Genomic DNA, 14,177 nt, shown 5'->3' with positions numbered 1-14,177 from the left:
CAACTTTTTATTTTAACATATAATTCATCTTCTATCTTAGCACTTGTTTCAGTGAAAGACTGAATGGAAAGGACAGAGGGAAGGAAGTGTGGAGAGGGTGACTGAGGTCAAGATTATATGATACATTTGGGTGGGTGTTTTTCCCCTGAGCTTTCCTGTTAATAATATGCTGGGTTTTAAAAACTATTAAATTTAATAAAAGTACCAAGTAGCTAATTTTATCATTCTCAAATCTGAGGAAATACAATTAACTACCAAAAAAGCATCTTTGTTTTATTTTTTACATTGTATGACCCATGAGAATTTGAGGAGCTTAAAATTATCAGAGTTTTTTCCACTAAAATTATATTGTTCTCTGAAGAGTTTTCTAAATTATTTATTCATAATTTCTTCATTTTCTCTAATTGTCTGGGATTTTCTGGATTATTGAACACAGACATTAAACTTTTAAATTTGCATTTTCTTCTATGAAGAAATAGCCAGGATTTTTTAATCCAGTGAAAAATAAATTTATAAGAATGTACATAGCTAAGATTAAGATTAATTCAGTACTTGAGTAGACTTAACTGATCATCTTTCATCTTATTTTTCTAGCATTATAAAGATAAATTCTATAGAGAATGATATGTCCTTTGATGTCATTGCTATTGTTGATCCATTGACAAGAGAAGCACAGAAGATGGCACAGTTATTAATTGTAAGATAATTTTACATTTTATTGAACAGTATACATATATTTATTATATGATATATACTACTTTTATTTTGAAATTCATAATCTTTTCAGGTTTGTTTTCAAGTATAATCAAATGTTTGGTCTTGATTCTTTATTTCATACAACATTCTAAATAGATTGTCATACATCAATGTGGAAAATGAAAAGATAGAGCTGTGCCTGGGGTATTATGGGAGGACCAGATTAGGTGTTAATAAGGACATAATTGTTGTCCCCATTACCCCAGAACCCTCATCTCCAATGTGACTGTATTTGGAAATAGGGACTTGGGTAAGTAAGTAAGGTTAAATGAAGTGTTACAGTTTAGGCTGGAATCCAGTAGGATGAATAGCCTTATAAGAAGAGGAGAAGAGATCATTCTCTCCTCATATACAGCGAAGAGGTCATGTGAGAACACCGCAATATGGCAGCCACCTAAAAGCCAGGAAGAGAGCCCTCTCCAGGAACTGAGTCTGCCAGCACCTTGACGTGAAATAAATTTCTGTAGTTCAAGCCACCTGGTCTGTGGTGACTTATTATGGCAGCCTGAGCTAACTGATACAAGTGTCCTGCCATGGTCATTTTTCTTTCCCCTGGTGTGGAGAATGGCTTCTGGAGAAGCAGATGTCTAAGCTTAATGAGTATGATAAGTTTAGAGTATACTAAGTAACATTAACCATACAGGGGAAGCTAGTGGAAGAAAAAGCAAAAAAGTTGTGTTCAAGAGGTTTGGCCACTGTAACAAAAGCAAAGTTCCAAAGAGTTCTAAAGAATAGCAAGGAGAGATGAGAAAGCCTTCCTCAGTGATCAAGGCAATAGATCAGTGCAACAATAAAATGGGAAAGACTAGAGACCTCTTCAAGAAAATTAGAGATACCAAGGGAACATTTCAAGAAAAGATGGGCTCAATAAAGGACAAAAATGGTAGGGACTTAACAGAAGCAGAAGATATTAAGAAGAGGTGGCAAGAATACACAGAAGAACTGTACAAAAAAGATCTTCACTACCCAGATAATCATGATGGTGTGATCACTCACCTAGAGCCAGACATCCTGGAATGGGAAGTCAAGTGGGCCTTAAAAAGCATCACTACGAACAAAGCTAGTGGAGGTGATGGAATTCTAGTTGAGCTATTTCAAATCCTGAAAGATGATGCTGTGAAAGTGCTGCACTCAATATGCAAGCAAATTTGGAAAACTCAGCAGTGGCCACAGGACTGGAAAAGGTCAGTTTTCATTCCAATCCCAAAGAAAGGCAATGACAAAGAATGCTCAAACTACCACACAATTGCACTCATCTCACATGCTAGTAAAGTGATGCTCAAAATTCTGCAAGACAGGCTTCAGCAGTACGTGAACCGTGAACTTCCAGATGTTTAAGCTGGTTTTAGAAAAGGCAGAGGAACCAGAGATCAAATTGCCAGCATCCGCTGGATCATGGAAAGGGCAGAAGAGTTGGAGAAAAACATCTATTTCTGCTTTATTGACTATGCCAAAGCCTTTGACTGTGTGGATCACAATAAACTGTGGAAAATTCTGAAAGAGATGGGAATACCAGACCACCTGACCTGCCTCTTGAGAAATCTCTATGCAGGTCAGGAAGCAACAGTTAGAACTGGACATGGAACAACAGACTGGTTCCAAATAGGAAAAGGAGTACGTCAAGGCATATAGTCACCCTGCTTATTTAACTTATATGCAGAGTATATCATGAGAAACGCTGGGCTGGATGAAGCATAAACTGGAATCAAGATTGCCGGGAGAAATATCAATAACCTCAGAGATGCAGATGACACCACTCTTACGGCAGAAAGCAAAGAAGAACTAAAGAGCCTCTTGATGAACATGAAAGAGAAGAGTGAAAAAGTTGGCTTAAAGCTCAACATTCAGAAAACGAAGATCATGGCATCTGGTCCCATCACTTCATGGCAAATAGATGGAGAAACAGTGGAAACACTGCCTGACTTTATTTTCTGGGCTCCAAAATCACTGCAGATCGTGATTTCAACCATGAAATTAAAAGATGCTTACTCTTGGAAGGAAGGTTATGACCAACCTAGACAGCATATTAAAAAGCAGAGACATTACTTTGTCAACAAAGGTCCATCTAGTCAAGGCTATAGTTTTTCCAGTGGTCATGTCTGGATGTGAGAGTTGGATGGTGAAGAAAGCTGAGCGCCAAAGACTTGATGCTTTTGAACTGTGGTGTTGGAGAAGACTCTTGAGAGTCCCTTGGACTGCAAGGAGATCCAACCAGTCCATCCTAAAGGAGATCAGTCCTGGGTGTTCATTGGAAGAACTGATGTTGAAGCTGAAACTCCAGTACTTTGGCATCCTGATGTGAAGAGCTGACTCATTGGAAAAGACCCTGATGCTGGGAAAGATTGAGGGCAGGAGGAGAAGGGGACAACAGAGGATGAGATGATTGGATGGCATCACCAACTCAATGGACATGGGTTTGGGTAGACTCCAGGAGTTGGTGATGGACAGGGAGGCCTGGCATGCTGCAGTTCATGGGGTCGCAAAGATTTGGACACAACTGAGCAACTGAACTGAACAAAAGCAAAGTACCTTCAAGTCTGAAGTTGATTTCTGTCATCTCTGCTTCCAAGTGTAAGCCGTGTGGAGTTGCCAGGGAAGCTCCACAGGGTGAGGGACTCGGCCACCTTCCATACTGTTCAGCTGTCCTCATGAAGCAGCTTCTCTGTGGCAGTCTAAGATCACAACATCATCTCTGTATCACTGCAGCAGGCAGGGGAGACAAGGATGCAACCCCAGCCCCAAACATCCAGTCACATCCCATTGACCAGACTGTAGCCAGCCAGCCAGCTGCACCTAGTCACAAGGGGTGGGGGTAGATACTACATGTAAACCTGAAGATTCCTTCACTAGGAAGTAGTGTGTTAGTTGCTCAGTTGTGTCTGATTTTGTGACCCCATGATCTATAGCCCACCAAGCTCCTCTGTCCATGGGAGTTTCCAGGCAAGAATACTGGAGTGGGTTGCCATTCCCTTCTCCAGAGGATCTTCCCTACCAAGGGATCGAACCCTGATCTCAGCATTGCAGGCAGATTCTTTTACTACTGAGCCCCCAGGGAAGCCTATAGATTCCATCAGTGGAAAGTAGAGAATGAATATTATAATTCAGATAGTAGACACTGAAAGAACATTCTGTGGCTTTTCCTGTACTTACAATCTCAAAAGATTCATATTGTGATGCAGCTTTCAGTACTTAAATTTGAATAAGCTACTCATGTTGGAAGGCATATTTTTTCTAGTGATGTTCAAAATTTTTGGATACTCCTATTTGAAATTACTCAATACTGTTTTAAAAGACACATTAGAAAATATTCTCGAGGTGGAAACTATTCTATGACTATTTACTTTTGGAAACAAGCAAAAATAATTAGGTATCAAGTCTGGGAAAAGAAGTAAATGATCAAGCTGGGTCATACTGATGTATGTATACATCACACATACTGATGTATCATACTGATACATTCTATCAAAATTTCAAAATGCTGTTTCTCTCAGAAGTTGGTGTGCCCTACCAAATCATACTGGGAAAGTGGGTAATAGGTATCTCTTATAAATGCATTTCTTTAATGTGTACAAGCAATTTTGGATCCCCTTTGCCATTATACCTATTCAGTGTATAACTGGGGCAAAGTTAATTCTGTAGTTGATTTACTTGCCTTATTCTTTCTGCATTTCTGTACCTTCAAACTTTAACTTCTTTAGGCACAATATTATTCTGTAGAAAACAGAAATCAGTAATCATACTGATACGAAATGGAGGTAGTATGATGCCTTTTAGTATATAAATTCCCTGTTCCTATGGAGACTCATTATTCAGGAAAAAAAATTGCTTACCTCTGAAGCTTTTATGTAAACATAGAATTTAGGAGTAAGAAATATGGGTTATACAGAAATACAAGATATGGAATTATATTCTAGTTTACATCATTGGTAATAGTAGCATACTTCATTTCAAAGCAGCTCAGAACTTCACATAACTCATTTCATTCTATACAGAAATTTTATGCTATAATTTTGTGCTATAAAGCATAAATTAATTTACCAGAAGAAATGGATAGTGTCTCATTTAACACTTGGGAGAAACAATGGCTCAGCAGCCTCCATTGTAGCTAGTAAGAGTGACAGAATGGGAATTAAAATTCAGAGCTCTTAAATGCTTAGTCTGTATATTGTAATTCCTCCTCAAACATGTATCCTTTCTGTTCCATATATGTGTTTTATTCTCCTTTTACATCTGTCCTTTGTTGTCTGATATTTTCAAAGCTTCACTGACTTGTTGCCTATATAAATGTAAGGACTATCAGAATTAAAAATTCTCCTATTTTAATGCTCTAGGAAAATGAAAAGAGACTATTTTATCTGTATGTAGCTAAGACCTTCCCATATCTTTTACAATGTAGATGAAATTCCATAAGGATCAGTGCCGGGGTCCAGCCCTCGCAGGATCCAGGGAAACCTGAATGAGAAACGGCGTCAGTGATTGATTTAGAGAGAGATAAGGAAAGAATGTTGAAGATAAGAAAATAGAGGAGAGAAAGAGGCTGATATTCCTTGGTTTACATAGAAAGCCAATAAAACTCCGAGACAAGAAGTTTGCCCTGTTCATGGAGGCCACAGGTGCCCTCCCGGTCTCCCGAGGGAGTGAAGATGCAGAACGTCTTCCCGTTCAGGTCTTAGAAACCCGGGCAGATAAGTGAATGCAGGGAGCCTCTATGCTCCAAGGATCAGCCTGAAAAAGAGAGTGAGAGAGAGAGAGAGAATGATTGACATGGGGAGACCAAGCTGCTTTGGTGAGCGAGGCCCAATAGCTTTATTTTCAAAAGGTACTTATATGCTTTTTTGTATATATAGAGAAATGAAAGATGTAAGGTTATACAGAGTCAGCCCAAACATTCTAGCAGTTTTGCCCTATCGAAACCAGGATTTTTTCTGCATACCTTTCCCACAAATGATGTTGTGTACAGTATCTTCTGGCCTTGGAGGCCTGTGAACATTTTATGACCCTCTTGATAAAGGCTGCTCAACCAGAAAACTTATTTTCCCTCAAAGTGTTTTTTCTTTATATTTCTAATCTATGTCAGCCTCAGAAAATGCCAAACAGAGTTACATTTCACAGAGTAAAGGTGCAGTGAGTTACAAGAAAGAACCAATTAGCTCAAAAGTCTGATGTGGTTAATTTCAAGGCTACACTTGTTTTTCTTACATTCTCACTATGTTAACTAATGCATTCCCAGGTGCACAGTAGATAAGAGATATGGGAACTTAGCAACAAGCATTGGCCCAATAATGAAATCCTACACCAGTGCTACTCTAATAATTTTTAACTCTTTGAAAGGCTCTATATTTTAGGCTTTCCGTGCCTCTCACATTTGGGAGGCTGTAAATAATCACATGCGTAGCTGTGAGAGTCTGGATATACCTGCCGAGCAAGCTGGAATGCTAACAGAGGGGCTTTGATTTGAAATATTCCTCTCATGTCCAGGAGACTTATTAGCTATAGCCCTAAGTTGATTTTCTCCAGAGAAAGGTGGTCAGGGTTAGCCCCCTGTTAATGTCAGAGGAGTTGGTGAAAGTCATGAAATAGTAAAACAGACAGATTCTGGTTTGGGGGTAGATGCTCGAGAAAGCCTAGGGAGCTCCTTGAGTTCTGAAGCCTGCTTAACAGTTCTTTTCCACATGAACTTTGTCATGGGTAGGATCTCCCGTGGTGGCTCCCAGCAGATCAGGACACCCTTGCCATACAGTTGTGAGGTCACTACTTTGTATTTGCACATTGAGGTTCTCAGATATGCAGACAACACCACCTTTATGGCAGAAACTGAAGAGGAACTAAAAAGCCTCTTGATGAAAGTGAAGGAGGAGAGTGAAGAAGTTGGCTTAAAGCTCAATATTCAGAAAATGAAGATCATGGCATCCAGTCCCATCACTTCATGGGAAATAGATGGGGAAACAGTGGAAACACTGGCTGACTTTATTTTCTGGGCTCCAAAATCACTGTAGATGGTGATTGCAGCCATGAAATTAAAAGATGCTTACTCTTTGGAAGGAAAGTTATGACCAACCTAGATAACATATTTAAAAGCAGAGACATTACTTTGCCAACAAAGGTCATGTAGTCAAGGCTATGGTTTTTTCCAGTGGTCATGTCTGGATGTGAGAGTTGGACTATGAATAAAGCTGAGTGCCGAAGAATTGATGCTTTTGAACTGTGGTGTTGGAGAAGACTCTTGAGAGTCCCTTGGACTGCAAGGAGATCCAACCAGTCCATCCTAAAGGAGATCAGTCCTGGGTGTTCATTGGAAGGACTGATGGTGAAGCTGAAGCTCCAGTACTTTGGCCACCTCATGCGAAGAGTTGACTCATTGGAAAAGACCCTATTGATGGAAAGGATTGAGGGCAGGAGGAGAAGGGGACAACAGAGGATGAAATGGCTGGATGGCATCACCGACTCAATGGACATGGGTTTGGGTAGACTCCGGGAGTTGGTGATGGACAGGGAGGCCTGGCGTGCTGTGATTCATGGGGTCGCAAAGAGTCAGACGTTGACTGGGTGACTTAACTGAACTGATTGAGGTTCTAATAATTATTTTATTTGTTCTTCGGTAGTGAAGAAATTTAAATGCCATGAAAGGAAGTCACACTAGGCAAAAGGTAGGCAGCATAACCTTTGGGCAATGATATCAACTGTGTGGATTCAAATCTGACCTCTGCCCTGACTTACTGTGTGATCATGGCAAATTGCTACATCTGTCTGTGCCTTGGCTATAAAAGTAGCTACCTCAGAAGGATGTTGTGAGAATCAGACGAGTTAACAGATGTCAAGTATTAATATAGTTCCTGGTGCATAGTAAATACTCAGTAAGTGTTAGCCATTAATATTAATTTCAAATATGGGATTTTTTTTCTAATAGGTCCTTGGCAAGATTATTAACATGAAGTTAAAGTTGTTCATGAACTGCAGGAGTAAACTTTCAGAAGCCCCTTTAAAGAGGTCAGTCTGCGTGAACATAATTTCCTTTTGAAAAATTTGCACATGCTACAAGGGGAAAAATACTTAATTACTACACCTGTTTTTTCTTCACAAAATGCTTAGTTGACATAGATCAGAAATAGTTTATTGATATAAAATTAAGGTAACCTAACCAGTAAAATTCACCCAATGTAATTGCAGAATTTACATGAATTATGTTCATCTGTGGATATTTTTTAAAATTTGATTTAGAAGTACCTATTTAGAAATATACAGTGGGTTGCAGCAACGTGGATGTACTTTGAGATTATCATACTAGATGAAGTAAGTCAAAAGACAAATACCATATGATATCACTTATATGTGGAATCTAAAATATGACACAAATGAAGGTATAGGTTACATTTATTACCTTACTAAGATTTTTGTCCTTGAAATTCATTCAGTTTTCATACTTCTTATTTTTCTTTTGTATTTCAGATTTTATTGTGTGTTTCTAAATCTCATTTTACCCACTAATTGAGAGGTCTTTCCATGAGTAAAGAGTTTTTACTCACACAAGTAGGAATCCTCTCCACAAAGTCTCTGTAGAGCTTTGGGATATATGATGAAGAGAATATTAAACATAATCTAGCACAATTTGTTAGAAGGGAAAGAACTTGACTTTTCTACGGTGAAATAATACCTAATATACCAGATAGATGCTGCAAGTGGTTAATAACATTGCACAAGACAAAAACTGTTAAATTTGTTTTAACCTATGAGTTCAACAGAATCTTATATGCTTAGTAGCATATATTAAGGAAACTAGTTGACACATTAATTCTGTTGACCAAAAACAAATAGATTGCTAGATATTTCTCCAGAAAAGATCGGTTTATTTAGGATCAGCAGAGAATTGCAATTCGTGGTCAGCAACCACAGAGTGCCATGTACAAATCTCTACACAAGGCAGAGGAAGGAGAACTCTTAAAGAGGAAAGGAAGTCGGCATAGGGGGTTCTGTAGTAAACAATGAGCCCATGGCTTCTCATGTCTGAGTCCTTGCCAGGGAAGAAGAGAAGTCTTTCTTCTTCCTGTTGGGCTATGTTATCATCAGAGGCTGTGAGTACTCCCCAGTGTAGTCTCCTGACTGTATTTGAGGTTTCTGTTTATTAACTTTTTTAAATATATAATTCATAGACCGTAACTTATAAAATACTGTCTCATTCTTCTTAGAGATGACAGAGGTTATGGGCAGGAATTCCCTCAGTTCCTCCTGTCTCCTGTACCTTTCCAGGCTTCCTGTGTGGTATGGGAAGAGCTGTCATCTTTCCTCTTGGTTAAGGTGATCCTGTGTTTTGCCATTTATTTCTAGATCCTTGCTTTTATCACATAGTTCCTTGTTCCATGTCTCTAACCTCTCTACTAGCCCTTTTCTTTCAGTCTCAGAAGTTATTCAATTTTAAAACATAAACTGCTCCCTCAACTTCCTCTCCTCTGGAGCCTGCCTCTTCCTTCTCTTCTCCATTCTTGGTCATGTCAGGTTCTCTTAAGTGTGGCCAACCCCCCTCTTCATCTCTCATTCACTTGTACCTCCCCCTGAAGTTAGTCTTTATCCTCTTTGCCACTGAATTATTTTTACTAATTCACAAATTGCTGCTTGCAAAGTCCATAGGATACTTTTTAATGACATCTCTGCTGCCTTTGATAGTACCCGGTACTTGGTTTGGACTGTGTTCTCTTCACCATTTCCTCTTACTCTCTCTGTTTTGACTCTGCCTCTGGGGATTCACACCCTACCTAGATTCTCCTTGAATGCAGGTTGTATGTGATGATTTGCTTCTAATGAATAGAATATGGCAAAAGTGAGGGAATGTCTCTTCTGCACTTAGGTTATAAGAGGCTGTGACATCCGTCTTGCTCGCATTCTCTCTCTCTCTCTCCTGCTCTTGTGTGCTTTGCTGAGCTTGCTGGAAATGCTCTTGTGCTAAGGACAGAGTGCAATCTCCAGCCAAGGACTAGTGAGGAGCTGCAGGAGCCTGGGGGTGGATTCCTCCCCCATGGAGTCTTGAGATAACCACAGCACAGCTGACACCTTGATTGTTGTCCCAAAATAGTGAAAATCACTGTTCTTAGTAATATAACTATTTCTTACTATGTAAGACACTGGAAGGTAAGGTTAAAATACACTAATAATTGCTGATACTTCTGAAAGTTCTGTTAATAAGCAGCTGCTTTGAACTCACTCCTGTTTGTTTTTAATTGCACTTTTAAAATTAGTACCAGAACTTTAGCTTAAATTTTACTTGCTTTCTGCTTATCATTTCTCTTAATATTATTAATAGTGCTAAGAGTGAATAAAATCACTAAAAATAGACCATGGTCACATTTGAAGAAGGATCAGTGAGTGAATTCAGATCATAAATTCCTGGAACCTGCATAAGTCAGTGTATCTTAAAGGGATGCATGTTCGTTAAGAAATAATTAACAAGGGTATATAATATACACAATGTTATAATAGATAATAGTATAAACAATAATAATGATTGTCTACCATTTACATAAGCATTAACTTCAGTAGAGTGTTTTTTTAGGCTTTTTAAGATTTTCTGGTCATGGTTTTAAGCCGTTTGTGACTTTAAAATATTTTAGAAGAAATCTCAGTTTTGATCACAGTATATATTTTATGTTTTCTGCCAACAGCTTTTACCGTTTTGTTCTGGAACCAGAACTGACGTTAGCTAATGATATTACTGGACCAGTGGCAAAATTCTTGGATATCCCTGAATCACCCCTTCTAACCCTCAATATGATCACTCCGGAAGGCTGGTTGGTTGAAATAGTACACAGCAACTGTGACCTTGATAATATTCATTTAAAAGATGTAAGTTATAAAGTTATATAAAGAAAGACAAAATGCTGTAGGGATTATGGATACAGGTTAATGAAGTATATGAAGTTCATCACTAGAGTAGTAATAATTGAACAACTGATTAAGAACCCAGCTAAAGTTGTTGAAACAAGTACTGTTTTCAAGAAACTACTTATTTCTGTTCTTAAAAACTGTAAACTGGACTCAGCGAGCACCCATCTGTGCTCAGATCTCTTTTATGATTGTGGTGTGTATATGAGGATGGTGGAGTCAAGCCGGTATTACAGGAATGGAAGAAAATTAATCATAAGCTTTAATGTTCAAGAATTTCACTCAACTGTTAGGTTCACTTGGCTAAAAGGAAGACTTGAGACTGCCCCTGAAAATGCTTTGGCTAATAATAAAATAATCACGTGCATTTATTACAGAATTTACATTATGATAATTACTAACCCCCAAACAATGACATATGTCCTCCTAGATTGAGAAAGCTGTCACAGCAGAATATGAACTAGAATATCTACTACTCGAAGGACATTGCTTTGACTTAACGACAGACCAACCTCCTCGGGGTCTGCAGTTTACGCTGGGCACAAAGAATAAACCTGTTGTAGTAGATACAATAGTGATGGCCAATCTCGTAAGTACATACATACTCAATTAGAAGTTTTGATGAAATCCTCTAAGTTTTCCTAATAATAAGATGAAATAATTTTTATCCTGCCGTTGTTGTATGGAGAAGGCGATGGCACCCCACTCCAGTACTCTTGCCTGGAGAACCCCAGGGACAGGGGAGCCTGGTGGGCTGCCATTTATGGGGTTGCACAGAGTTGGACATGACTGAAGCGACTTAGCAGCAGCAGCAGCAGCAGCTGTTGTTGTATAGCTCCCAGGGGAAAAAATCCTTCAATATGGTAATTAAAAATGACGGGGGTCGTACATTCAGAATATGCTTTTATAGGTTATTACAAAATCTTCTTTCTTGGAATTCATTTATGGAAATTATTCCACAGTTAATGGAATACTGTTGGAATATTCATGAATAATATTTCTTGAACAGTTGGATGTTGTTTTCATTCATGTAACTGTGATCATATTTTTCTCATCTTAAAAGGGATATTTTCAATTAAAAGCAAACCCAGGTGCTTGGATACTGAAATTACGCCAAGGAAGATCTGAAGATATTTATCAAATAGTTGGGTGAGTTATATAAACTTTAAAATTTTTATGTATAAAAAAGTTTTTAGTGTGACATAACAAAGATCATCCAACTCGATGAACATGAGTTTGGGTGAATTCCGGGAGTTGGTGATGGACAGGGAGGCCTGGCATGCTGCAATTCATGGGGTCGCAAAGAGTCGGACACAACTGAGCACCTGAACTGAACTGAACAAAGATCATCAAAACAGCTAAAACATTCACAAATAGCATTATTATAAAACAAAAACTACTTTTAAAACTGTAACATTTATTCTTATAGTTTTATTTCAAAAATACAAAAGGTATGCCTAATATACATCTTGTATACATCTTGTTCTTTATCTCCTTTACTTATTATTTTCTATAGAATTTTCCATGTTAACACTGTAAACATATTTATTGTTTAATGATTATATAATATGTATGTCTTATCTAGAAAAGCCATTATCTATAAATTATGTTCAGTTTTTCATTTTTATAGATAAGAATTGGTGTCTCGGTAAATTTCCTACTCATCAATGAACCTAGTACAAAGCAGCTATCATATTTTTTTAATAAGGAACCAATAGTAAATATTTACTGTTTGAAGGCACATATAATTTTTGCCAATATTGTTTTTTTCAACAACCATTTTAAAATGTAAAAACCATTTTTAGTGCAGGGGCCATACAAAACCCACCCACCAACTTGATTTTGCTCACCAGCCATAGTTTGCCAACACCTGTTGTTGTTCAGTCACTAAGTCGTGTCCAACTCTTTGCAGCCTCATGCACTGCAGCACGCCAGGCTCCTCTGTCCTCCACTATATCCCAGAATTTGCTCAAATTCATGTCCTTGAGTTAGTGACGCTAGCTTACCATCTCAGCCTCTGCTGTCCCCTTCTCCTTTTGCCTTTACTCTTTCCCAACATTAGGGTTTTTTCTAATGAGTCGGCTCTTTGCATCAGGTGGCCAAAGTATTGGAGTTTCAGCTCCAGTGTCAGTCCTTGCAGTGAATATTCATGGTTGATTTCCTTTAAGACTGACTGGTTGGATCTCCTTGCAGTGCAAGGGACTCTGAAGAGTCTTCTCCAACACCACAGTTCAGAAGCATCAATTCTTCAGCGCTCAGCTTTCTTTATGGTCCAACTCTCACATCTGTACTTGACTGCTGTAAAAACTGTAGCTTTGACTATACAGATCTTTATTGGCAAAGAGATGTCTCTGCTTTTTAATTCACTGTCTAGGTTTGTCATAGCTTTCCTTCCAAGGAGCAAGCATCTTTTAATTTCATGGCTGCAGTCACCATCTGCAATGATTTTGAAGCCCAAGAAAACAAAACCTGCCATTGTTTCCACTTTTTCTCCTTTTGTTTGCCATGAAGTGATGGGACTGTCTCAAGTGACCCTCCTGGGAATGGCTCATAGCTTCACTGAGTTATGCAAGCCCCTTCTCCACAACAACATTCTAATCCATGAAAGGGTTGCCAACACCTAGTAAACTTTTTTATACCTCTTAATATCTGTAGGAGGAGGTTTAGTTGCTAAGTCGTGTCCGACTCTTGTGACCCCATGGACTGTAGCTCACCAGGCTCCTCTGTCCATAGGATTCTCCGGGTAAGAATACTGGAGTGGGTTGCCATTTCCTTCTCTAGGCTTAATATCTTTAATTTTTCATTTATTTCAGCAAGTATTCATTGAGCACCTATTATTATAATAGGCAGTATGCTCAACAAGGATAATATAGGAGTAGGGGTTATTGTGCCTCTTTTTCATTGCTTTTCCCCTTTTCCTTATAGTGCCTAGAACATGGTGTCATTCAGCAAACATGCTTAATAATTTAAGTACACAAAGCTGAGAATGCTCAGTTCTTTTTTAGTGCTTTTTTTTTAATTGAATGGAAAGATTCTTTAAATTCTCGAGTGCGTTACAGTTTTCAGAAGTTTCACACACATAATTTCATGTAAGTCCATAATAACACTTTTTTCCCTATTCCTCTAGTGCTCTGCCCTCCTTCCCTCGCCCCACTGTTAACCACTGCTTTGTTCTCTGTATCAGCCAGTCTGCTGCTTTTGTGTTTTATTCCCTAGTTTGTTGTATTTTTTAGATGTCTCAAATAAGTGATATCATTCAGTGTTTGTCTTTCTCTGTCTGGCTTATCTCACTTAACATAATGCCCTCCAAGTCCATTTGTGTTGCTGCAAATGCATTTTTCATTCTTTTTTAATGATTAAATGGCTGCACACGCACACACAGCCCACCTCCACTCCCATGGCTTCTTTATCCGTTCATCTGTTGAGGGATATTTAGGTTGTTTCCATGTCTTGGCAATTATAAGTAATATTGCTGTGAACAATGGGGTGAACATCTGTCTTTTCAAGTTAGTGTTTTTGTTTCTTTCGGGTATATACCCAGGACTGCAATT

General features: G+C 38.5%; 1 protein-coding gene across 4 annotated transcripts in view; it reads left to right on the top strand.

Moving 5' to 3' along the window:
* The window catches only part of UGGT2 (UDP-glucose glycoprotein glucosyltransferase 2), a 148,226-nt gene that overhangs the window by 99,666 nt on the left and 34,383 nt on the right, over positions 1–14,177 (top strand). For all 4 annotated transcript variants that reach the window (XM_069601914.1, XM_069601913.1, XM_069601916.1 and 1 more), the window contains exons 25-29: positions 595–697; positions 7,664–7,743; positions 10,407–10,587; positions 11,057–11,215; positions 11,690–11,775. In XM_069601914.1, the coding sequence (XP_069458015.1) occupies positions 595–697; positions 7,664–7,743; positions 10,407–10,587; positions 11,057–11,215; positions 11,690–11,775 (609 nt within the window). The remainder of the gene's footprint in view (positions 1–594; positions 698–7,663; positions 7,744–10,406; positions 10,588–11,056; positions 11,216–11,689; positions 11,776–14,177) is intronic.

Source organism: Ovis canadensis, chromosome 10 (genome assembly GCF_042477335.2).
Source record: "Ovis canadensis isolate MfBH-ARS-UI-01 breed Bighorn chromosome 10, ARS-UI_OviCan_v2, whole genome shotgun sequence".
NCBI lineage: Eukaryota > Metazoa > Chordata > Mammalia > Artiodactyla > Bovidae > Ovis > Ovis canadensis.
The sequence above is the reverse complement of the archived record's forward strand: the minus strand, read 5'-3'. Positions and strand labels throughout refer to the sequence as shown.